At 53.2% G+C, this 22,757-nt stretch overlaps 1 protein-coding gene across 4 annotated transcripts in view; it reads right to left on the reverse strand.

Annotated features, from left to right (window-relative positions):
* Positions 1-3,897: 3,897 nt before the first annotated feature.
* The window catches only part of Tmem63c (transmembrane protein 63C), a 66,368-nt gene continuing 47,508 nt past the window's right edge, over positions 3,898-22,757 (reverse strand). For 3 of the 4 annotated variants that reach the window (XM_046440769.2, XM_058577769.1, XM_046440767.2), the window contains 14 exons: positions 21,758-21,838; positions 21,531-21,657; positions 20,877-21,010; positions 19,347-19,469; positions 18,742-18,895; positions 17,432-17,538; positions 16,221-16,307; positions 15,958-16,023; positions 14,279-14,441; positions 13,944-14,049; positions 13,356-13,523; positions 11,380-11,492; positions 9,904-9,972; positions 3,898-6,727 (listed from right to left, as the gene is read on the reverse strand). In XM_046440769.2, coding sequence (XP_046296725.1) covers positions 6,527-6,727; positions 9,904-9,972; positions 11,380-11,492; positions 13,356-13,523; positions 13,944-14,049; positions 14,279-14,441; positions 15,958-16,023; positions 16,221-16,307; positions 17,432-17,538; positions 18,742-18,895; positions 19,347-19,469; positions 20,877-21,010; positions 21,531-21,657; positions 21,758-21,838 — 1,699 coding nt within the window. In that variant the 3' untranslated portion in view covers positions 3,898-6,526. The remainder of the gene's footprint in view (positions 6,728-9,903; positions 9,973-11,379; positions 11,493-13,355; positions 13,524-13,943; positions 14,050-14,278; positions 14,442-15,957; positions 16,024-16,220; positions 16,308-17,431; positions 17,539-18,741; positions 18,896-19,346; positions 19,470-20,876; positions 21,011-21,530; positions 21,658-21,757; positions 21,839-22,757) is intronic. The other variant, XM_058577770.1, reaches the window with a different exon arrangement.

The raw sequence follows: 22,757 nt of genomic DNA on the forward strand, positions 1-22,757 counted from the left end.
TGAATCACTGCTTGGAGAGGGTTCCCTCTCATCAGGATCGCCCATTTGGAATTTTACCAGAAACAGATAGGAACGTGTCTTCTGTTGCGCTGTTAAGTGCTCAAGATCCCCCTTCCTCTTGTCTTCCTCATGAAGACTTTTTTTTTTGGGGGGGGGTTACTGGGGATTGAACTCGGGGCCACTTGACCACTAAACCACATCCCCAGCCCTATTTTGTATTTTACTTAGAGACAGGGTCTCACTGAGTTGCTTAGTGCCTCACTTTTGCTGAGGCTGGCTTTGAACTTGTGATCCTCCTGCCTTAGCCTCCCAAGCTGCTGGGATTACAGGTGTGCGCCACTGAACCCACCCAAGACTTTTAAAACCCAACTTCGTGTTCTTTCATGGCTTCACGTAACTGGCTTGTCTACACCGGTCTGTGTCCCGAGTTACAGTCGGGTGTGGCTAGACTGGGGACCCCTCCTTGCTTCCTGAGTCCCTCCAGGAGCTCCAGGTCCTGGCCGCTGCTCCTTCCTGTAGTTTCTCTTTTTCACGTCCTGGGTTGGCTCAGCCCTCTGACCTCCTCACCTGTGTTTGCTCGCTTAGGGTCTCAGCCAGTGCCCTGCGCTACCACCAGACAGGACGTGATGACCCCAAGCTTTATGTTTCCAGCTTGACCCTGTTATCCAGCCACCTCCTCGACCTCCTCTTGAACACCTCAAATGCAACACGACCAAATGGGACTCTTGGCATCCCTCCCACCTCACCCCAACCTGCTCCTTCTACCTGCTTCTCTACCTCATAAACCACTGCTTACCAAGAAACTGGGGTTCATCTTTATTTCTTTCCCTTAGATTCCACACCTAATCCAGCTAGGAATCCTTGGCCCCTAGGAAAAATTCAATTACGTCTCTCCTTATTCTCTGCCCCATCCTGGTCCGTCCCTTACCCCCAGCTCCAGTGATTGCACAGTAGCTGTCCAAGGACAGCTCCCCACCCCCACTCATGCTGGGCCTCCTCAAGCTCTCACAGGCCTCCTCCCTTTGGGGACAGAGGATGACAATCTCCAGGAGTCATTGCTTCCAAGAGGAAAACTCATGGAGATGACTGGGGATGAGTTACACATTATAAATGTGCAGGGAACTATATATTTAAAATGGTTAAGACGGTAAATATTTTGTGTATTTTGCAACACTGGAAAAAAATTAAAAACATAAGAGGATCTTGCCACTCCCCTGCTCAGAATCTTCCAGTAGCTTCCTACATCATTGGTAAAACCCGGAGCCGGACCAAGGCTACAAAGCCTGCTGCTCTCAGGCCTCACCCTGACCCTCTCCTTCCCATCTTCATGCTGCTTCGGCCACTCTGGCCTCCTCACTGCCCTTTGGGACCTGTGTGTGGTCCCTCTATTCTCATGGAGTTCATCTTGGATCCTCCTCATCTCCAGTCACTTCCTGCCCTCATCCTGCTTTGTCCTTTCTTCAAAGCACTCATTCCTCCCTGATGGCCCCTTATATAATCTGTTTATTGCAGTTGAACCTTCTATTGCATAGAAATGGGCATGAAAGCCACTTTGGCATTTGTGTTTGAAGGAAGAGGAGATTCTCCACACTGCTACTGCAGGTGACAAGGTAGTCAGTCAGAGGGCCCCCTGAGGCTTGGTGTGTCCCAAACAGTAATCACACTTTTGAAAAGAAAGATTATTATGACAGAAGTTGTGCCCCAGCTGGTGAGATGCTGAGCCTCCTTACCTCTCCCTGCACAATACAGCCAGCTGAGGGACATCTGTAAAAACGGAGGTGACAGGGCACCACCCCAGAAATTTTGGTTTGTTCGGGGATGGGGTCTGGGCATTGGGTTTAAGAATTTCCAGAGACTCCCACTTGTGGCTGGGCTGAAGGACCCAGCCACGGAGGCTTGACTGATGCTGGCCTGCTCGTTGTCAAGGCCAGGGACCATCACATTTTCAGAAAACAGGCTCTGTTGAGTGAACCCAGGAGCTTGTCTTTCTGTGAACCAGCCCTCCAGCCCCCATGCTCGCCAGGCCTTCCAGAGAGCACCACGGGCCAGCACCACCACCCAGGACAGGCCCGAGTACCACAGCTCCAGTGCCATGGCTTTGGGAGGGTGGCCGGGAGCTGCCCTGGGGGTCCTCTTGGCAGCCCTTGCTTGGGCTCCAGGTGGCAGCTCTGGGAGCCCTGGGCACTCCTACTACCTCCCCGACCTGGCAGTGCCCTGTGTGGTGCTCAGACTGGTACTCTAGTGTCCCATGGACACAGCCCTGTTGGCCTCCCTGGCACCATGCCTCTCCCACAGACCCATGCCCAGTCACCCTGCTGCTTTGTAGGCCTCCCAGCCTCCCTGGATGGCTGAGCAGAGGGGCCAGCCTTCCCTGGGTACCCCCTATTTGGGGCTCCACATCTTGTCTGTATGTCTGTCTCTGCCTGAGTCCCCTGACAGGGCAGCTAAACCAAGGGATAGCCCAGGGCCTGCCATCTGGGGACCCTGGAGGCTGCTGGCCCCTTGGAGGAGACCCTCAGAGGCAGCTGACAGGATTGCATAGACCCCAGGAGAAGGGCCCTTTCCTGCAGCGGCCATTAGCCCTCTAAAATCAGGCAGGAGTCTATGCCACTCTGTCCCCTGCATTCAGCAGCCCTGGTGGGTTTCATCTGGTTTGACTTGAAAAATGGTTGTTTTTTCAGGGGAGAGGAAATAGGAGGATGATCTCTGGCCCCACACCCACTGATGGACAATGAGGGCCTAAGGAGAGGCACAGTGAGGGCAGTGGGGTACAGTCTTCAGGCAGCCACCCCTGGACTCATCCTCTGTCCCCACAGCAGCAGTGGAAAGGAAGCCTCCTTGACCCCGGCGGGGGGACTCTGATCTCTTCAGAAATAGGGCAGAGCATGGACTCCTACCCCTTCTTTTTCTCTTTCAAGTACTGGAGATTGAAGCCAGGGGCACACTACCACTGAGTTTTTTGTAAAGCCGGGCACCGTGGTTCATGCCAGTAATCCCAGCAGCTCGGGTGGCTGTGGCAGAGGGATCATAAGTTCAAAGCCAGCCTCAGCAACTTAGCAGGGCCCTGAGCAACTGAGTGAGACCTTGTCTTTAAAAAGAAAAAAAAAAATCATATAGTATTGCACAGGGTCTAAGTGGCCCAGTCTGTCCTTGAAACTGCAACCCTCCTGCCTCTGCCTCTGGAGCAGCTGGGATTGCTGGGGTGCACCACTGTGCCTGGTCTCCTACCCTGACTTTCTCTGTGAGGTAACCGGCCTAGGTCATCAGCTAGATGAAGGAAAGGCCAGATCCAGAGTCTCCTACCCAGAGACATTTTCCTTGGGTAGGGACCCGTTTTCTCCTCCTTGTCACAGGTGTGACAGCCTTTGCATTTCTTGTCCTGCCCAGGCCTGACCCAGCTTGCCCCCCACACCTCCCTGATGCCAACCTCTTTTTGACCCCCTTTGTCCCTTGCTAGGCGTAGACCTGAGCCCTGTCACTCTTCATGGGGCCTCCACCTGAAATCTAGTCCCTCCTCTGGCAGAGGCCAATTGTCCCCTCACAGGGCCCAGCATTCATCTGGGGCTTCTGTTGCTCCAGTGAGGCTGCCCTTAGGGTTTCCTGGATGACTCAAGTTCTCTCACCTCTGCACGGCAGGGGGAGGCTGAGCCATTCCCCATCCCTCCAGCAGAAGGCAGCCCTTGCCTGGCCTTCCTCTGGGGTCAGCGCCAGGGAAGGCCTCAGGGGTGAGAGGATTGCTGAGGGGCAGGCCTGGCCCCAGGGGCAAAAGCCATGCAGGGAGGTGTGGTGCCTGGGCCCGGAGGCCCTGGGGGTTATCCCGTAGGAGCTCCGGTTCCTTGCAGGTAGAGGAGGGCCCTGCTGGCTTGGCCCAGATGCAGAGGCGCAGGCCGGCAGAGGTTGGGAGGACTTATTTATTCAAGGCACAGTCATAGCATTGATAACAAGAAGGTTCAGCATTCTGGCACATTCCTTTAGTGGTGGTGGCCAAGGTTAGTCCACAACCCCTCCCGGGCCCCTAGAGGACGCAATGCTGCTGATAGGCACTTTGCTTCCAGAGGCAACTGAGGGCCAGGCAGGCAGGGCCGGGGCTGCTCAAGGCCTGGGGAGGCCCCTCTGGGAGGCTCTAGGCCACACCAAGTCCCCAAGAGGCAGCTCCCTCCAGAAAGGATTTTATGGATGGATTTGGGGTGGGGAAGGGTGGGATGGTGGAAGACAGGCCAAGACGGGTGTGGGCTGGGAGGGGAGGTGGGAGAGGGGAGGTTCTCAGGGAGGGCCTGGATGTGGTATGCATGTGAGGAGCTGAAGGACCCCTCGGTCCCCAGTCAGTGACCATGGGAGGTTGAGGTCAAGTATGCTCAGCAGGGCCTTCTCCATGGCCCTGGGTCTCCAGGAAAAGTAGAGAAGCAAGTAGATCTGGCACTTCCTCAACAGTCACACCAGTACTTGACTCAGATTTAGGTGGAAGTCCCCAGCCGTCTGCCACGTTGTTTGCAGAGCCCTTCCCATACGATGCTTCCATGGACTTCAGGGGAGTGGGGGAAGAGGGAAGGCCCGGTGGCAGGACCAGCAGCAACAGTCCAGCAGGGCTGCAGGGCCAGGGGCAGGTCTAGTAGTGCCCAGGGAAGGACAGGCCCCAGGCCAGCCTCCGTCAGCACCCCACACACCATACATATCAAATAGCCACTAGCCAGGGCAGGTAGGGCCTGGTGCCGGTCATTTCCCACTGTGGGCAGAGCTCCCTTCTGGGCTGGACCACTCAGCTACAGGAGGGTGCTTTCCCCTCCTTGGTGGGTGACATTCCAGGGGAGAGGTTCCTGTGGGATCTGGGTGCTTGGGGCCTGGATGGGTATACTTTTTCCTTTATTCCAAGCTGGAGAAGGGATGGAAGATAGCTTCCTCCCCAGATGACCCAAGCTCTCTGGAAGGATCTTCCGTGCCAAAGTCAGGGCTAAGCCCTGGGAAAATAGTGCTCTAGGTTCCTCGAGTGGCTGTTTCTCACCTGGGGTGAGGCTTGAAGCTGGGCAAAGTCAGACTAGGGATGGGCCTATGTGATCTGCATTCAGGGAGCCATGTGCCTGGGACGGTGGACACACTGAGGTGAGGGGGACCTGGGCCCACTTGCAGCAGGCTGGAAGAAGGGAGGGAGCCAGACCTATGGAGGAGGGGGCTCAAGAGGCTCAGGAACTCGCAGACCCCATGCAATTTGGCTTGTGTGGTTTACTAGGCCCCAGAAGGGCCTGGACATGCAGCCAGGGTCATTACTCAGGACCCTGGCTGAGTAATGCTGATGGCATGGTAATCCTGATGGCAGCCTGTCAAGAGGCAGAGGCCTTTACTCCTCCCCCCTCCCCCAGGATGGTGGCAGAGGTGCTGAGGGTCACCAGCATTGTTCAGGATTCAGTTCCTCCAAGCCTCAGTGGGAGGCAGCTCTGGGAGGTCATCCTTGCCCCACCAGAAAAGGCTTCTCCATGGAGAGATGCACCCCTCATCCCTCCTCACCCTTGTCTGCAGTGTCTTAGCCAGGGCCACACTGGAGGTCACTTAGGATCCTACTTGGAGGGCAGGGGATGGCCAGTGCCTTCATTTTGAAGCCTGGATTTCTTACCCTTAGTTGTCACCCATCTTGGCCAAGCTGGGGACCCAGGACTCAAGATGGATGAGAGGCAGGGGAAGCACTTGGTGGCCATCTCTTTGGCTTTGAGGATCTTCTTACTCAGCCCCAAGGTTTGGGGAGGTGTGACCATTTCCCACTGCCCCGGAGTTTGGGGGTAAGAGCTCCCCTCCTTGAACTCTGACTCCGCTCCTCCCCACCTTATCTGAACCCACAAGAACTTGCCATGGCTCCCTTCACCAGGATGCACACAGGTCTGGTTTAATGAGCCCGGGGAACCTTGTCCCAGCTACCCTAGCAGTAGTAGGAAAAGGGCCTCCACCCTTCCGCTCCTGGGGACATCTCACAAGGGCAGAGGAACAGAAAGGGGCTCAGTCACCTCTGCTCAGGTCTGCAGTCTCGGCTGTCCCCTGCTTGGGGCTGTAAGTGCAGAGACTTTACAGATCCCCTCATCCTCCTGTGCTGAGATGCTCCAGAGTCGGGGTGACACCCAGTGCACATACCTTTGCCTCTTTTGGGAGTGGGGCAGCAGAAGCTCCCTGAAGGACAGCTGGAGCAGGGGCAATGGAGACCCCAGGGAGCCTGGGCGGGCTTCTTCCTGCCTCCTCCCTTATACACACCTTCTCCATCTCGACCCCGGAAGGTACCCACCACTCAGTCTGTGTCCTGGGTTTCAGCCATCTCTCCCAAGACTTGGCATTGGCCTTCTCCATCCCATCCTGGGATCCCTTGGCACTGCCCAGAGCCTCCCGTTCTAATCGGTCAGCAGGTCAGGTCTCCATGTGGCTGTGGCCGGGCAGCAGATGTCTCCACCTGGAGCTTCCCAAAGTCTGTGGGAGGGAGTGGGGAGGTGCGGGCCACTCTCCTGCCTCCTCCCCATGCCAGGTGTCCCCCGGCCCCTGACTGGAGTCTTGATCAGTGGTACTGGCTCTGGCCCTCCAGTTCCAGCCCTTCCTGAAACTGGGCAGAGTCCAGCTCCCTTGCAAAGCCCCTCAAACCGCTCTCCTCTTCTCCCTCTTCCTGCTGGCTGTTCATGGTGCCGTAGGTGTGCTGGGCTGGGGAGGAGGCTGGGGTCAGGTTCAGTTCCGGCTCTTGCAGTACGGCGGCCACGTAGAGCTGCTCGGGATAGAGAGGGGAGATGGGGGCAAGGTCACAAGGAAGCAAGGCCTGGGGCACACCCTCTTCCCTCAGCTCCACCTGTCACCTCTGCTCCTCCAAGCCACCAATCCTTCCTTCCTCCCCGGCAGCCTGCAGCTTGCGGCCAGCCCACCCCTCCCACCTAGCTGCTCTTGCTATCATGAACACCCTTGATCTCCCAGGCTAGTTCAGGGGCATGTGACCTAACTCTCAGCCCACTGTTCCTTCGAAACAAGCTCCATTCATTCTCGGTTCTCAATCAGGCTGAACCAGGGGAGATGACAGGGCTCTCCTGAGCTAGGACCTGGAGAATCTGGATCTAGTGCACTTTATAAAGCAGCATCACAGGCCACCGGAACTCCTTTGGGGTGGGTCAGGGGTTGGCCTGGGAGTCGGAATTTGAAACCGAGGGCCATCTGAGACCTGGGGTGTGGGACATGTCAAACCCAGGAACTGCCCCAGGAATGCCCAAGAGTGCAGCAGATTAGAAAATTAGTTAAGTACCAGGGAATAGAGTGATTTGTCGCCCTTACTTTGAAAATAGGTAATTATGGGATAGAGTTAATCCTTTCCATAGGTGTTTATTTCAATGAAACCAAATAACCCCTGTGCGGCTTGTGCTAAACTAAACTCCATAGATGATGACAAAAGTCAGGGGGTCCTTCCAGCATAGTTGATGGGCATAAAGGAGATGTTCCTGGGGTGAGGCACAGCACACCCCAAATGCATTCTAGCCCCCATGTTGAACTTGAGCCTATGAAGCCCTCAATGGAACTTCTAGTTTTCAAGGAAGGTGGAAGATAGTGGAATCTTCCACAAGGGAACATGAAGATACAGCCAGAAAATCCCAAAGGTGGGACCACTGCAGGACTACTGACTTGGTGTCTCCAACAAATCCCCCCTAAAATAAAAGGGACAAAACAACCAGGTGTACCGGTGTCAGATTAATCTAGCACAGGTACTGGATTGAGTCTTGGTTTGGACAAGTTGTAAAAGATATTTCTGGAAGTATTAGGGAAATTTGAATATGGATTGGATATTTGAAGAGATAAAAATGTATATATGTGGCAAGATAGTGTTTGTTAACTAAAATGCAGTTATAAAACCATACGTAGAGTATTATGTAATTTTCGCAAAAACGATGTAACCAGTTACATATATATGATCATAATTATCTAGAAGAGATACAAACATATATATGTATATAAATATTAGGAAGAATATACACCAGGGTATCAGTGATCAACTCTGGGGTGGTAAGAATATGAACTTTTTATTTCCTTATTCTTGCTTATCTGTTTTATCCCATAATTATCTACAATTTTGTCATAATGAAAGATTAAAAAATTCTAAGCCAGGAGCAGTGGCGAGTGCCTGTAGTCCCAGCTATTCAGGAGGCTGAGGCAGGAGGTAACTTGAGCCTGAAGTTGAAGACCAGCCTGGGCAACAGAGCGCGAGCCTGTCTCAAAAAATAAATAAGTAAGTAAATAACAAATTCTGGCAATTTTTTTTTTTTTGTAATACTGGGCATTGAACCTTGAGCCTGGTACCACTCTACCCTCTACTACTGAGCTATATCTCCAGCCTGATAGTGATTTAAAAAACAACAACACAGGATTTATAGTTTTACTGAACTTTGTTCTGCCACTTCCTTGATTAATGTCCTGTGGTCTCTATTAAATGACCTGTTGGGGCTTGGGGTGTAGCTCAGTGGTACAACCCTTGCCTAGTATGTGGGAGGCCCTAGCACCCCCCAATTTTTTTTGACCTTTTAAAGCTTCCTTTGGGAAGAAGACCTCTTATTGTCTGGGTTTATCAAAAGATCAAGGGCTGGGGATGTGACTCAAGTGATAGCGTGCTGGCCTGGAATGCGCTGGGTTCTATCCTCAGCACCACATACAAATAAAGATGTTGTGTCCACAGAAAACTAAAAAATAAATATTAAAAAATTCTCTCTCTCAAAAAAAAAAAAAAAAAGACAGATAGAAAATGGTAGAACCCCAGGTTCCTTAGATTTTGATAACTGCCTACAGAATGAGCGTGCTTCTGTGGGAAGGGCCCAGGGGAGAAGGACTTTCCTGCTCTGGAGTCTTGCTCTCCTTCTGGCCTCCTCTTGGAGGAGTTTGTCCCTGTCTGTAGGCTTTTTTTCCAAGAGAGGCAAACCTGGAGTCCTGGCGGCTCTGTGTGCAGGTTGGTGGGTGTCACCGCTGTCTTGGTTTCTGTCTATGCACTTTTACCCAGCTCTGCTGACCACTAGAGAAAGCCTCGTCTCCTACAGGCCCTGCCCACAGGGCTCACTCTTCAGTCCACTATGCAGAAAGCTGCCTTCCATCTCCCTGCACGCTCCAGAGTCTCTCTCTGGCTTTGGTACAGGCTGCTCCTCTTCCTCCAAGGCTTTTCACGCTCCCTGTTTCCCCCAGCAACCCTCCTTCCATTCCTGGAGTGACATGAAATGTGCCAGCTTTCCCAAGTGCCCAGGCACTTCTTCATGCTCCTCCGAGGTGCCCAGCACCTAGGAATGGACAACCTGGTACCCAGGCTCAGCGCACACCTCAGTGGATCTGCACGCGCACATGTGGCTGGGATGTGGGTGAGTGCTCTTGCTTGCGCAGGCCCAGCCTCGTGGGCGTGGGAGCTCACACCCAGCCCCCTGGCGCCTGCCTCTGAGTCTAGCCTCAGCTCTTCCAGGGCTCACTCATCTGGTGCTGTTCCTGCCTTACCATTTGGTGCATCCTCCAATAGCTCCCTGCAGCTCTGTCTGCGCCGCTCTGCCTGGCACCTGTGCCCTGGAGGCAGCCTTGGGTCCTGAGGCCGAGCCCCAGCATGCCCCTGGGTCTACACGAATGAGGTCTCTGAGATCGGGGTCCCCCTGACTGAGTACATCCTCTCTGGCTGCCTCCTCTCTGGGTGCCTTCTAGGGAATGTCGAGTAATTGCTGGATCTTCTCATATCCCGGCTCTTCAGCCAGGGCCACGGCAGCATTTGGACCTGGGCCGAGTCCTGCTGCGTCAGAGGAGGGAACCCAGAGGCCCCAGCTCCTCCTCCCCAATACCCAGGATGGGCACTAAGCTGGTGCCCCCCAACATCACTGGAGTAGGCCACCCCTGCAGGTACCGCCCTCCTTGCCTGGCCCCAGGGTGAAAGGGGTGACTCACAAGGGACGTGGGCGTGGAGGACGTGCTGCTTGGCTCCATGTCAAACACTGTCTCGATCTCCTCCTCGGACTGCCACAGGGAGAGAGACAGAGGGTCAGTGGGGGCTGCTCTTTGCTGCCTTATCCCCACATCCGAGAAGCCTGGGCCTGGGCCTCTTGCCACACTCTTCTTTCCAGAACTTTAGTCCAGAGAGAAGGATGGAAGCCCAAGGGGACAGGGAGAGGATTAGGATGCCAGGAGTCCCTTCTGGAATGTTTTCTTCCCAAGGATCATAAAAGGGGAAGTAAGCAGAATTGAAATTGAGGTTCAAAGACGGGACCCCAGTTAGGGGTTAGGATGCCCCTCTATTGGGTTTGGAAGGAGTCCTAAGCTCATCCAGTCCAGGTTCTCCGCCACCTGCCCTCTGTAGAGTGACATGGGCAACCAGATCCTGTGACACTGTTGTAATAGAAAGATGGGAGGGGGCATTGTCCTTCACTCTGGCCCTTCCCTAGCATGACACTCTGGCCAGCAATGGGGCAGGGGGACCAGGCAAGAGGATAGGAGGTGCCTGTGTCCAGAGCCTCGGACACAGACACCAGAAGCCAAGGGAAATGCCTCACAGAACTCCCTCTGTCAACTCAGCAGGGCGTCAGCCATTAGAACCCGACTTTCTTTCTGTTACATTCATTTGAAAAGGAAACAGTTTGCTGTTATAAACAAACTCTGCTCCAGTAGCCATAAGCAGAAAGTTAACTGGAAAAATAAACATGTAACAAAACATACGTAACACGTAACAAAACATACGTAACATTGACTAAGTATCCACATCAGCCCGTTAAATGGGTCATTCTTGACCGTCGGCCACCTCTCTTACCATGGTCCCTGGGAAGTATCTGTGAATTATCATTATTCCAATTCCCTGGGCAGACAGTCACTTTGGGAAATGCTGATATAGACAGAGTGGCTGGCAGGGCTCTGAGAGGACATGGGCTGGCTCCCTTTTCCTATGTGGCCTAGATTGGGCTGCCCTACCACAGAGCCAGAGGAATCATGGCCGCCATCTCCGAACAGAGAGCCTCCAGCTCCTAGCCTGGGATTCTTAAAGGTGGGATGACTCTCCGTCCTGCCCCAGGTCATCGTCCCATCCACCGCCCCCACCCTCACCTGCCTTTGTTCTGCCCTCTCTCTCAACTCTTGGGATGGTGCTGATGGCCCAGAGGTTACAGTGGACTCACGTGGTAGGAGGGGCAGGCCAGCGGCTGTCTGCGGTTGGAGGAGGTGCCCACAGGTGGCAAAAGAGAGGGCAGTGTCTTCTGGAGGGGGCCCAGCCTGAGCGAGTAGCTCAAGGCCAGCGTGTGCACACACACCCCAGTCCCAGAGAGAGGCTCGACCCTCCTGCCATGTGGTGCCCTTGTGACTGGGCCAGGAAGGTGTCTCAGAGCCCTGTCCGCGGGGACTGGGAGAACCCAGGAGGAAGGGCAGGCAGGAACTCACCTCATAGTCATGGACTGTCCGGAGCTTCCCCAGAAAAATGCCAAAAAAGGCAATTAGCATGGAAACGATAAGGGTGGTCAGGGAAAAGAAGGTGATGTTGTGGAGGGAACCTGCTGGAAAGAAGATAAGGGGGTGAGCGTAGCGCAGTGGAGTGCTGGGTGGACGCCTAGGCCGAGATGGTTGGCACATAGCTGGGAACCATCCCAGTACCTCCTGAGGGGCTCTGAGCTAGGGGCAGAGACCCTGCCCAATTCTCTGAGAATCAATGAGTTTTGATGACACCATCCCTCTGTTCTCTTTGGCCAGTTCAGAATTTGGTATCTTGTGGATTCCATGAAAAAAAATGTTTTGATTCTATAATCCCAGCGGCTTGGGAGGCTGAGGCAGGAAGATTGCAAGTTCAAAGCCAGCCTCTGCAGCTTAGTGAGGCACTAAGCAACATAGCGAGACCCTATCTGTAAATGAAATACAAAAAGGGGCTGGAGATGTGGCTTAGAGGTAAAATACCCCTGGGTTCAGTCCCCAAAACCAAAAAAAAAAGGTTTTGATTGACTAAGTATCCATATCAGCTCATTAAGCATGTCCTTCCTGAGTCCTTCTTGACCAGTCAGCTACCTCTCCACTTGACCAGTCACACTCCCTTCTCCATGGTCCCTGGGAAGTACCTGGGAGTTATAATTTCTGCCACTACCCGTGACTCCACGTCTCCATGCGAGCCCAGATTGAGCATGCTTATTACCTGTGTAATGGCATTGAACAGCGATCCAGAAATCAAAAGTCATTTGTATTCCACATGGGAGTATCTAGTTCCTTTTGAATGGGTTCCTTTTCTTTTCTAACTAGGTAAATATGGAAAGTGGCCCTTCACAGTCAAAGGTGACTGTTCATGTTGCTGACCCTAGTGGTTGTGCAAGAATACAAAATGACAAAACCCCTCCCCATCCCCCAATGGAGAGCTGACAACCAGCAGCCCCGAGGCAGCCGTCGAAAGGCAGGTGTACACGCCGTCTCTTAATAACACAGGAAAAGGCTCAGAATGAAATGTTCAGGGGAAAACTCAGGATTCAGGACGGAAGGCTGTAACAGGGCGGTCACGATTTTGTAAATGGACAATCGACCAATACACTCCCTCCCTCTCATTTCGTTCTGATCCCCAAGAGCGAGCCCAGGAGGAGGCCTGGTTGCAGGAGACTCGGGGCTTGGGATGAGAAGATGGGGGATTTAGGTTTGGGCCCATATATATATATATATATATATATATATATATATATATATATATATATTTTATAATAAGCTTGTATCTTTTTGCCCTTAGAAATAGTTCTAGATAGTCAGAAAAAGGAAGCAGGACAAGAAACGGGCAGGGGTCAGAGGTGGGGGGTGATGACAAAAGGCTAAGCCACACTAATGACAGAGTAGGTGGCTCTCAGATGCCACTGTGACAGAGAGCAAAGGGAACACTGCCTCTCCCTCTTCACCCCATGGAAAGGTTAAGGTCAAGTGACCTGAAGGCGGGCAGTGGCCTGGTGAGTCAAAGGGGAGAAAGCCGAGGGAGGCCCAGTCTGTGGTTTGTGGGGACTTCCATGAAGGTGTCTCCGGGCTGCCCTGTGTAACAGTAGAGTCGGGGACAAGCTGGCCGCCATCGCAGATCTGACTACTCGTCCAGGGTTCTGGCAAACCCATAACCCTGCCACCTTATAGGATCCCAGAAGAAATGTCACGAGAATTGAGCCCCCAACAGCTACTATCCCATTTTCCTGTCAGCTTGGATTTAGAACGAAGGATGTTTCTTGCCTAAACCCAAATCCATACCGATCCTCAAGGCTCTGCCAAGACCCTGCAGCCCAGAGGGGGCACTGGACCTGGCCATGCCTTGCTCTCCCTGAGCTTTCGTCCTCTAACAGAATTGATGACGAGGGACCCACAGAGGAGTGGGGCAGGCCGAGGTGGGATCGCCGTGCAGGCTCGGCACCCACCTACTCGCAGGATGGAGAAGAAGAGCATCCAGAATAGACCCAAGAGCGGAGCAAAGATGGCCTGGTAGACGGCGGCCATGTGGATCTGCTCGTTGAGTTTGGTGGGTGCGAAGGAGTAGTACATGTTGTAACGGTCCGTCAGGTGTTTCATGCACAGGTAGAGAAGCCCTGGGGGGGGGGGTGAAAGATGGAGACCAGTCAGTGGCTATTTCACAGTCAAGACCTGTGCTCCCTTGAGGTCTCCACAGGTCTGAGAGGCCCAATTCCGAGCTGTCAGAGCAGCAAGAGCAAAGGCAGGCCGTGGGAGACCGACCTCCAGAGCTAGCAGCTGCCCCTGAGCCCCAGAACCCATCCCGCCAGTTTCACCCAGCCAACCACTCAAGCACTCATTCAACAAATGCTCTGCCAGCAAAGCAGACAGCTGACCTCAGCCCTGTCCTGGCCCCGGCCCCGGCCCCGGCCCCGGTGCTTCCCCACCACGGGCTGTCCCAGGTCCCCTCATGCTCCAGGAGGTGGCCTGATGTGGGGCTCCATTCCTCCTCCAGTCTGAGAGTGAGCAGCCCCGGGTGTGCTGCAGAGACAACTCACCAAAAGGGACGATGATCGGGCAAGTGATGCTATACGCCATCACCACGCTGAAGACGTTCAGCATCCACGCGTACTCCCGCCCAAACTGGAAGTCCATGGCTTGGTTCTAGGGCAGAAGGCAGGGATCACCTTGAGTTCTCCTGGCCCCCTTGGCTTGACTGCATCTCTGGCTCCTCCTGGGAGCTGGCAGGCAGCTCAGGCCGAGGCAGCACTCCCTGCCAGCCCTGGGGGCCAAGAAGCAGCCACCTGTCCTTGGGTGCTCTCAGCAGGGGCCCCATCCTGGTCCCCTCCCAAGAGAAACGAAGGGCTGTGCTCAGGGAAGGGCTGGGCCTCACCTTCCTGATGTGGGCTCTCTCGGGCTCCGATCTGGAAAAGAAGAGGCGAGTGCTGTACATGAAGAGGGACCCCAGGCGCAGCAGCTCCATGCCTGTGCCGAGCAAGGCCGCCGTGATCACGTAGTTGACGAAGAAGGCACCATTGTCTGGCAGGAACACACACCTGGGCAGTGGGGAGAGCGGAAGACAGTGAGGAGCCAGGGGACGGCAGGAGTTGAGAGGGAGGAGGAGAGAGAAACAATGGAGAGTGGGTGGCAGGGGTGACAAGTTTCCTGTCAGGTGTGGCCACACGACATGTGGACCAACTCCGAATTGTGTATACAACGGAGGTCCCACAGGTCATGTCCCCTGGTGGGGCTGTGGCCTTCAGAGTTGCATTTGAGTGTGCAAGGACATGAATGCCCTAGCTTGCTCCAAAGCTGGAATGTGAGCTGGGCTCACAGATTCTGAATTCTGGGGGACTATGGGTGGGGGAAAATGACATCTTTATTTTCATTAATCTGTAACTGAAATACAGTATATTTCCTTCAAGTAAGGTTGTGGGCCACATATCGCAGGACTGTCAGCCACCGTGTGACTTTGTCTCCAACTGAAATTGCATCGCAGTCACGGCTGACATCATACAATACCATTTGTGCTCATCACCATTTCAAAATGATGATTTAGACACATTGTTAAATGACACATGGTTAAAAGTCTCCTGGCTGCAGAGATGTCCTTGAGGGAACTGTCCAACTTTACCTGGGAGCCACCCAGCTTCTCTGAATGGGTGACTTCAATGTGCAAAACACATGCATTGCAAAGAAAACCATCATACTGAAATATAGTCATCAGGATATTTTAAAATGTGGAGATCCAAGCATCTCTGTGACTTCCCAGGGTCCCTGTCGGCACATTTATGTCAACTTCCTTGAAAAGAGAGAATTGTGAGTCCCCAGACTCATTTCACAACTCCTTCAGAATCCCTCCCTCCCTCCTTCCCTTCCTTCCTTCCTTTCTCTTTTCATTTCTCTTGTATCAGGGCTTGAACCCAGGGGTACTTAACTACTGAGCCACATCCCCAGCCCTTTTAATTTTTTTATTTTGCCCCAGGGTCTCTCTAAGTTGCTTAGGGCCTCACTAAGTTGCTGAGGCTGGCTTTGAACTTACGATCTTTTTGCCTCAACCTCCTGAGTTCCTGGGATTACAGGTGTGTGCCACTGTGCTTGGCCTGATATTCGTATTTCAGTATAATTGGTTTTCTTTGCAATCTCTGTACTTGGCACACTTGGAGATATCATTCAGAGTAAACTGGACAGGTCTGAATAGGCTCTGTGGATTGTACCAATGTCACTCTCCTGTTTTTATATTGCACTATCATCATGCAAAATGCTACCATTAGAGAAAAGTGGGTGAAGGGCACATGGGACCCCACCCTGTACATTTTGGGAGGGGGCAACACCCTATAAATCTATAGTGATTTCAAAAACATCATTCCAAGAAGGGATCCCCGGATGTCACCAGATTGCCAAAGAGGTCACAGCCCAGGAAAGTTCCAAGGCTGCCTAGTGAGAGTTCACGTGCTGTTCACATCCCTGAACAGCCCTGTGAGCGATGCAGGTGCTGGATTCAGAGACGGATACACAACCCCACCCCAGTGTGGACACAAGAAGCCCCGGGAAGTGTGTGGGAGTACTCACTGGAACCTGATGGTGGCGTGCTCTAAATAGTAGATGTCGAAGAGCCAACGGAAGAAGACATCCAAACTAGAAGCATGAAGAAGGCCAGCCCTTTAGTTAGCAAGTCTGTGAGCTAAAGTCCAGGGTTCAACTCCTCTATCTGGCTTCCCTCTGCCAATCCCCAAAGACTCTTAGCTTGATTCTAGCTGGCCAGTCACCTGGCCCTCTTCCTTCTTGACCCTGGGCTACTTCTGGGAGAGGAGGGGTCATTGGGAGTGAGGTACCTGGTCAGTCCCATAGAGGGTAGGATGACCACCATGAACACCAGAAAGACATAGCACTTGTGCACTATGATCAGATTCTGACTTGATCTAGAAGAGAACCAAGAGAGATGTCCATCAGTGTGTGAGACATAATAAGAACCAAAGATCTAATTACAGAGGAGGGCCCCAGTGATGTCTGCCCCAGGCACAGGAAGAAGAAGGGGAGGAAAGCCATATGTGCCATACATTTGACATCTCTGTATCAAAGAGACATTTCTGATGATCCTCAGAGTCCCTGAGGATTTCATTAATCAATATAAACCTTGTTCTTGGCAGAGGAAAGGCCTATAAAAATTTCTGTTAGGGCAAACCTCTGGCTTATGTCTGGTAAATGTCAGGAACTTTTGGTTCAGGGAGTAATTTTTTTTTTTTTTTTGGTACCAGGGATCGTTGAACCCTACCAAGGGTGCTTAGCCACTGAGCTACATCCCAAGCCTTTTTAAACATTTTATTTAGAGACAGGGTCTCACTGAGCTGCTTAGGGCCTCACTAAATTGCTAAGGCTGGCTTGGAACTTAGGATCCTCCTGCCTCAGCCCCCAAGCTGCTGGGATTACAGGCGTGCACCACCATATTTGGTGGGAATAACTTTTGAGACCTATATAGCTTTCAAGCCAAAGCAGTGCCACTTACTTGGGATATGGCAAATACTTGTACCCAACTAGATACTACCATGGAAGCAGAAGAACAAATGGAAAATCTCCAATGTTCGAAGCATTGGGCCAAAGGTATCCACAGTCTGATTGCATCCCTGGGCCCCTCGGCTACATCCGCAACTGCTTCCCTGGTGTTTGGCAAGCAAGGCTTTTCATCCTGTGCTTTCTGTCTAAACTTCCTGACACTGTTTAGCTCGTGTCTACAGCTTCATCCCCTCAGTACATGGCTGGGGGCTGAGGGAGCAGCCCAAGGAGGAACTTTGTTTGGGCCTCATATCCCTTAGATGGTGACTCTCTCTCAGCATCCTCAAGGTCAGAGCCCCAGACACAACCCAGCACACCTTTTCATAAAGAAAACACCTGTTGGTCTTTGGGATGGTTTCCAGTATCCAAACCATCCCATATCGATTATCATTCTTTGAGTCCATGGAGGAATGAGTACCAGGCCAGTGGGGAATCAGGAAGGGGAAGAGGCTGGAGTCAAGAGCTGGGCTAGGAGAGGAGGCTCTGCGCTCACCTGGTCCAGTGGGCCTCAAGGAAGGCAGAGAAGTAGACCATCAGGGGCATCATCACTGTGAAAGCCCAGAGCAGCACGGAGGGGAAGAACTGGGTCACAATTGGGCTCTGTAGGGGCAGACGGGAGGAGGGCAGCAGAGACATCAGTGCACCAAGCCCCTTCCCTAACAGCCCCCAGCCTCCCCCTAACCCCTGCTCTCCACCTCCTGCTCAATCCAAGAGCAGGCTGCTGTCTTGGAGGCTGTGCAGCGGCCCAGTTTTGTCAAGTGCCTTCCTGGCCAGGAGTTCTCTTGGCTGGGGGAGGCAGAGGCTGACATCCCAAGGTCAAGTGGAGTTCCCAGTGGGCATGGCCTTCTGTGCTGAGATCACTGGAGGGGCAGCCTGAGCTTCCCCTAGCGATTCACCAAGCTCTCACTCACGTCTCACAGCTCAGAGAGACAACGCTGCCTTCCTGTGATGTGCTTGAGTAGCCCGAGAATGCAGGGAGTGTGGGATGGGGCGTCCCCAAGGAGAGCAGAGGGAACCCAGCGTGTGTGAGGACCTGCTGTGGAGTTGACAAAGTAAGCAAAAGAAGTGGTGTGGCTTGACTGTGTGTGTGTTTGTATATGTGTGTGTATGTTTGTTTGCGTGTGTGTGTGTGTGGTGTATGTGTGTGTGTTTTGCTGGGAACATGGACATGGAAGGACCAGACTTCCAGTTCATTAAAACAGCATGGCGGCCATAGGACTTGGCATCAGGCCAGTGCTAAGAACTTAGGATCTGCCCTCCCAGTTGGAGGCATCCTCTAACTTCAAAGAGGCCTCCTACTGGACTCCCAGCCTGGAGGGAAGGTATCTGGAAGTGAGGGAGTTGGAGACAGGTCTGAAGGTCTCCCTTGTCTCCAAGGGCTGTGTGGGGACTTTCTTACTCTTTCTCACCTTCAAACCTATCAGGAACTTTCAGGCTAGAAAACCTAGAGAGAAGACAGCTCTTCACACCTGTCATGCCTTCTGAACACTCCATGGCCTACAGTGACCTCCTGTAATGGGGCCCTCCAAGCCCACACTGGTGGGACCATCTGTCCCCCTATACTCACCCCAGGGAACTGCCTGTGGCTCCTCCACTCTCCATTTCCTCTCCAGCCTCTAACTCTAAGATGAGCAATGACCCACATTCATCTCCTTTAGAACACCGGAAACTCTACCCCCTCCACCATGCTGGCCGTATGTGGGCTCTGTGGCCCTGTCCCAGTGGGCCCACCATCCTATCCTCGCCTGAGTTCTTCCTGGATCTCCCTGGGGCCCCCAGGCCTGGCCTGAGCAGAGGAGGCACCTGCAGCTTCTCGATGGGGCGGGTGACGTTGTACATGTCGATGGTGTTGATGATGATGGCAGGCGTGGTGAGGAAGAAGAAGAGGAAGAAGAGGAAGGTGTTGATTGCGATGAAGCGGGCCCACCAATTGAAGCGGCGGATGGACAGGTGTTTCCTAGGGAGGGATGGAGCAGGGAAGTCGCTTAGGACCCTGGTCCGAGCCCTTGGAGAGAGCTCCCGAGCTCTTTCCAGCATGCCAGCTCTGGACCTGGGCTGCCCTGGTCTAATTCAACCTCCTGGGCACACACCTGTGTGCCACGGGCCCCTCAGCCTTCCCCTGAGTCACACCACTTATAAAGGCTTAGGACATATTTCATGTGTGCAAAAAATATACTTGAGTTCTTTCTGCAGGAAAAAACAATTTCCCCAAGGTGCTGGGTGGGCAGAGGCTCGTGGTGCTCAGGAAGTACCCGGCCCAGCTTGGCAGGGACTGTATTTGGACAGTGCTGGGCTGTTCCTCGGGGAGAGTCTGCTGGGCCATAAGGTGGGGAGAGAAGGCTCTCTCCGGTTGTCGTCTGCAGTCTCAGGGGAGCTCAGAGGAGAGGGGAGGGTCAGCGGAGGCTTACCAAATAATGTCTTTGGGGTGTGGGGCATGAATGACCCTCCAGCGGTAGGATTTGACGGTGGTGGTCACTGAGGACTGCTGGGGGTACACACCACAATAGATGTACTTGTAATCTTCCAGGACGCTGCAGAGATGGGAGAAGAGGAGGAGACCGAGGTCTGGGGATGGGAGGTTGAGTTGTGTGCCTCTGAGTTCAATCCCACAGGTGGGCACTCCACTTCCTGGGGGATCTCAAAGCCTTGGATATGTCTCCTAGGATAGTTTCTAAGGCCCAGTATCCGAGGGTAGGGGCATCTGAGGGGGCCTAGACTGTTCAGGAGAGGGAGGGAGGGACACAGTCCTCAGCTCCTGCCTTCCCCTCAGCAACACAGAGGACTGGTCTTGCTTTGAGGTTGATAGGAGGCTATTAGTTTGAGCCTTATATTAATGACAATAACTCCTGATTATTGAATTCTTCCTGTGTGCCTGGCACGGTGCTCTTTGGTGATCTTTGGTGATTAATGGAATCTCAATCGCACAGCTTCCTAAAGTGAGGTGCCTCAAGATATATCCCAAAAGGGGGCAGGTACTGGCACTAAGCCTCATCTTTGACCTTCTAACTCAAATTCTATTGTCACGAAGCCTTGGATCCTCTCTATCAAGTGGCAATGTCTCAGGAAATGAACAGGATTATCTTATAATGTAAGGCACTTCATTATAAGAGATATATTGATTTATATAACACACACCTTGAATAGACTTTATGTATGTATGTATGTATGAATGAATGTATATGATCCTTGTCAACCATCTGGGAGGTGGACAGGGCAGATAGCAATAACAAAATCAGACAAGAAGTTTCAGAGTGTAAGCAATTTGTAAAATTGTGTGCCATTATTTGTAACTAAAATCTAAGATGGTCCATTATTCTTTTGTAGGGCCGGGGTGGGTGAGGATGAAGTGTCTTACATTATTATCAGGCTCCCACCAGAAGAGCAGGGCCCCCAAAATCCTTCAGAGACTGATTCTGGACTTCCCTTCTAGTTAGCCTAATCCTGAGGATCCTTCTGGAACATTCCAGAATGAACTTAGTTCACTTCTTAATGAGGTGGGACTGCCAGAGGCTAGGACAGAAGAGCGGGGTGGCTATGGGGGTGGCGATAGGGCTATGAATACCAGGATGCCTATGGCAGAGAGGAGAAAGGGCAAGGCAGACTTATCTCTCCCAACACGTAGTGGTGAGGGAGAGGGTGATGTGTTTACAATGAGGGTAAAATGGCTGTCATTCTCGGCAAGACCCAGAAGAGGCAAAGGCTATGGTGACCACCTCTGTACTGAAATGAGGACACGTGGAGTAAGGAGCCCAGTGCCTAGGCACCCCTAAAGAGCCCTGGGAGCTGGGGAACATGGGAAGAGCCAAGCTCTGGAAATCAAGATCGTGGCCCCTGTTCGGAGCAGGGCAGTCAGGTCAAAATGTGGGAGCTGGGGGGCTCTCTCGGGAGACGCTCACCTCAGGGCTGGGCTGGGGCTGAGGCTACCATATGGCACTTACTTCTTTGCCATCCTGGAGTCCTGGAAGGTGACGAAGATCAAGTCAAGACGCTTCAGCCGGACGCGGTTGAGCTCGGCGTTGAACTCGTCCGTCAGCTGCTCCTCCAGCTCACTGTAATACTGCTCTGCATCTACCTGGGGCGAGAGGCAGCCCTCAGAGCCGGGGGCCAGAATCCCAGGAAGGCACCCAGGGGCGGGGTTCCAAGTCACCTCTAGAACACCAGGGGCTGGCTCTGCCTTGCATTCCCCGCCTTAGGCCCGGGGACAGTGGGGTGCAGCGGGGGCAGAGGGGTGCTTCAGACTTGGCTGGAGCACAGAGACAGTACAACGTGCAGCTTTGTCAGGGGAGGGGGAGTCTTTCTGGTCTGGTTGGGGGTCCAGTTCTGCCCTGAAGCAGGAGTCCAAGTCTCAAAACCCGTGATCAGGGGACAAAGCAGGGACAGGTGTCTCCCCTATCTCTTTGGAAGCCTTCGGTGTTCTTGCTGGACCCTGTGTCCAGTAGCAGAAGGGAGACAAGAGCAAGCTCCTCCAGTGAGCACCAGAACACTGGGGCAGACCCCAACAGGGCCTGGGGGCCCAAGGGTATGAGCAAGGGACAGCCTGGAGCCCCAGGGCCCTGGCCCCTCCCTGCCATCCGACCCCCCCTGCTGGTTACCTCCTTGAAGCAGGTGCAGCACCTGCAGAAGCACAGGCGGGAGCAGGGATGGATCCTGATCATGATCTTGCCACCAGTCTTCTTGGCCTTGGCCGTGTAGTAGAGCCGGCCCCGCATGGCATGGCGCCTGTCAGAGGTGGGCAATGGGGCAAGAGCTTCCGGTCAGTGGAGGCCGGTCCTCCTCCGCACCCCAGCCCAGATTCTGACAGGAGCTGCTGCAGCCTCACCTCTGATCATCCAAGTCGATCAGCGTCCTGACGTCATAGCAGAAGTGGACCCTGGTCACCACGCAGCCTGGATAGGCCTCACTGCAGACACACACACAGATGCTGAGCCAGCTGGGGGGCTAGGAGGTGGTGCCCTCACCCTGCCCAGCATGCCCGCCCACAGGCTGCACGGCCCAGCTGCCTGGCATGCCCACCTTTTCTGGTGGGAGAATCCATTCTCGCTTCTAAGGCCAAACTACTTTTGGGGTTTGAATTCTGGTAATCGGAGGATTACCACATCCTTCCTACATGGCCCAGAATGTGGCTCAGGGCAGAGCCTCAACCACTGAGGACCAGGAAAGAGCTGCTCATGAAAGATAGTGGACTCAGAGGACTCAGAGGACAGGGTATCTGGGGACAGGAACTTGAAGTCACCAAAGAGGTCTCAAGATACTGAGTCCTGGGCACCTATGGTGCAGGGTCTCCTTGGACTCAGTAGCTGGAGCCATAAGAAAAAGGAAAATTAACATCTCTAACTAGGTGCGCGGGTGCATGCCTGTAATTCCAGAGGCTTGGAACTGAGGCAGGAGGATGGCAAGTTCAAAGCCAGCCTCAGCAAAAAGTGAGGCACTGGGGCTGGGGTTGTGGCTCAGCGGTGGAGTGCTAGCCTCACACGTGCGAGGCACTGGGTTTGATCCTCAGCAGCACATAAAAATAAATAAATAAGATTACGAAGAAGACATTTAAAAATAAAAAGTGAGCCTCTAAGCAACTCAGTGAGATCCTGTCTCTAAATAAAATACAAAATAGGGCTGGGGATGTGGATGGGTAGTTGTGTGCCTCTGAGTTCAATCCCTGGTAGACCCCCCAAAAACAAAACAAAACAAAATAAAAAAACCTCCTACTTCCTACCCAGCCATGCAGGAAGTCCCTGGCTTCTGAAACCCGGATCCAGCCCTGGGACTCCTCTCTATTCTGGAAAGTCGATTCTGAGCCGAGGCCAGGGAAGGCCACCAGCTAA

This window comes from Marmota monax, unplaced genomic scaffold, assembly GCF_021218885.2.
Source record: "Marmota monax isolate L192 unplaced genomic scaffold, Marmota_monax_Labrador192_F-V1.1 WCK01_AAM20220418_F8-fsc00017, whole genome shotgun sequence".
Lineage (NCBI taxonomy): Eukaryota > Metazoa > Chordata > Mammalia > Rodentia > Sciuridae > Marmota > Marmota monax.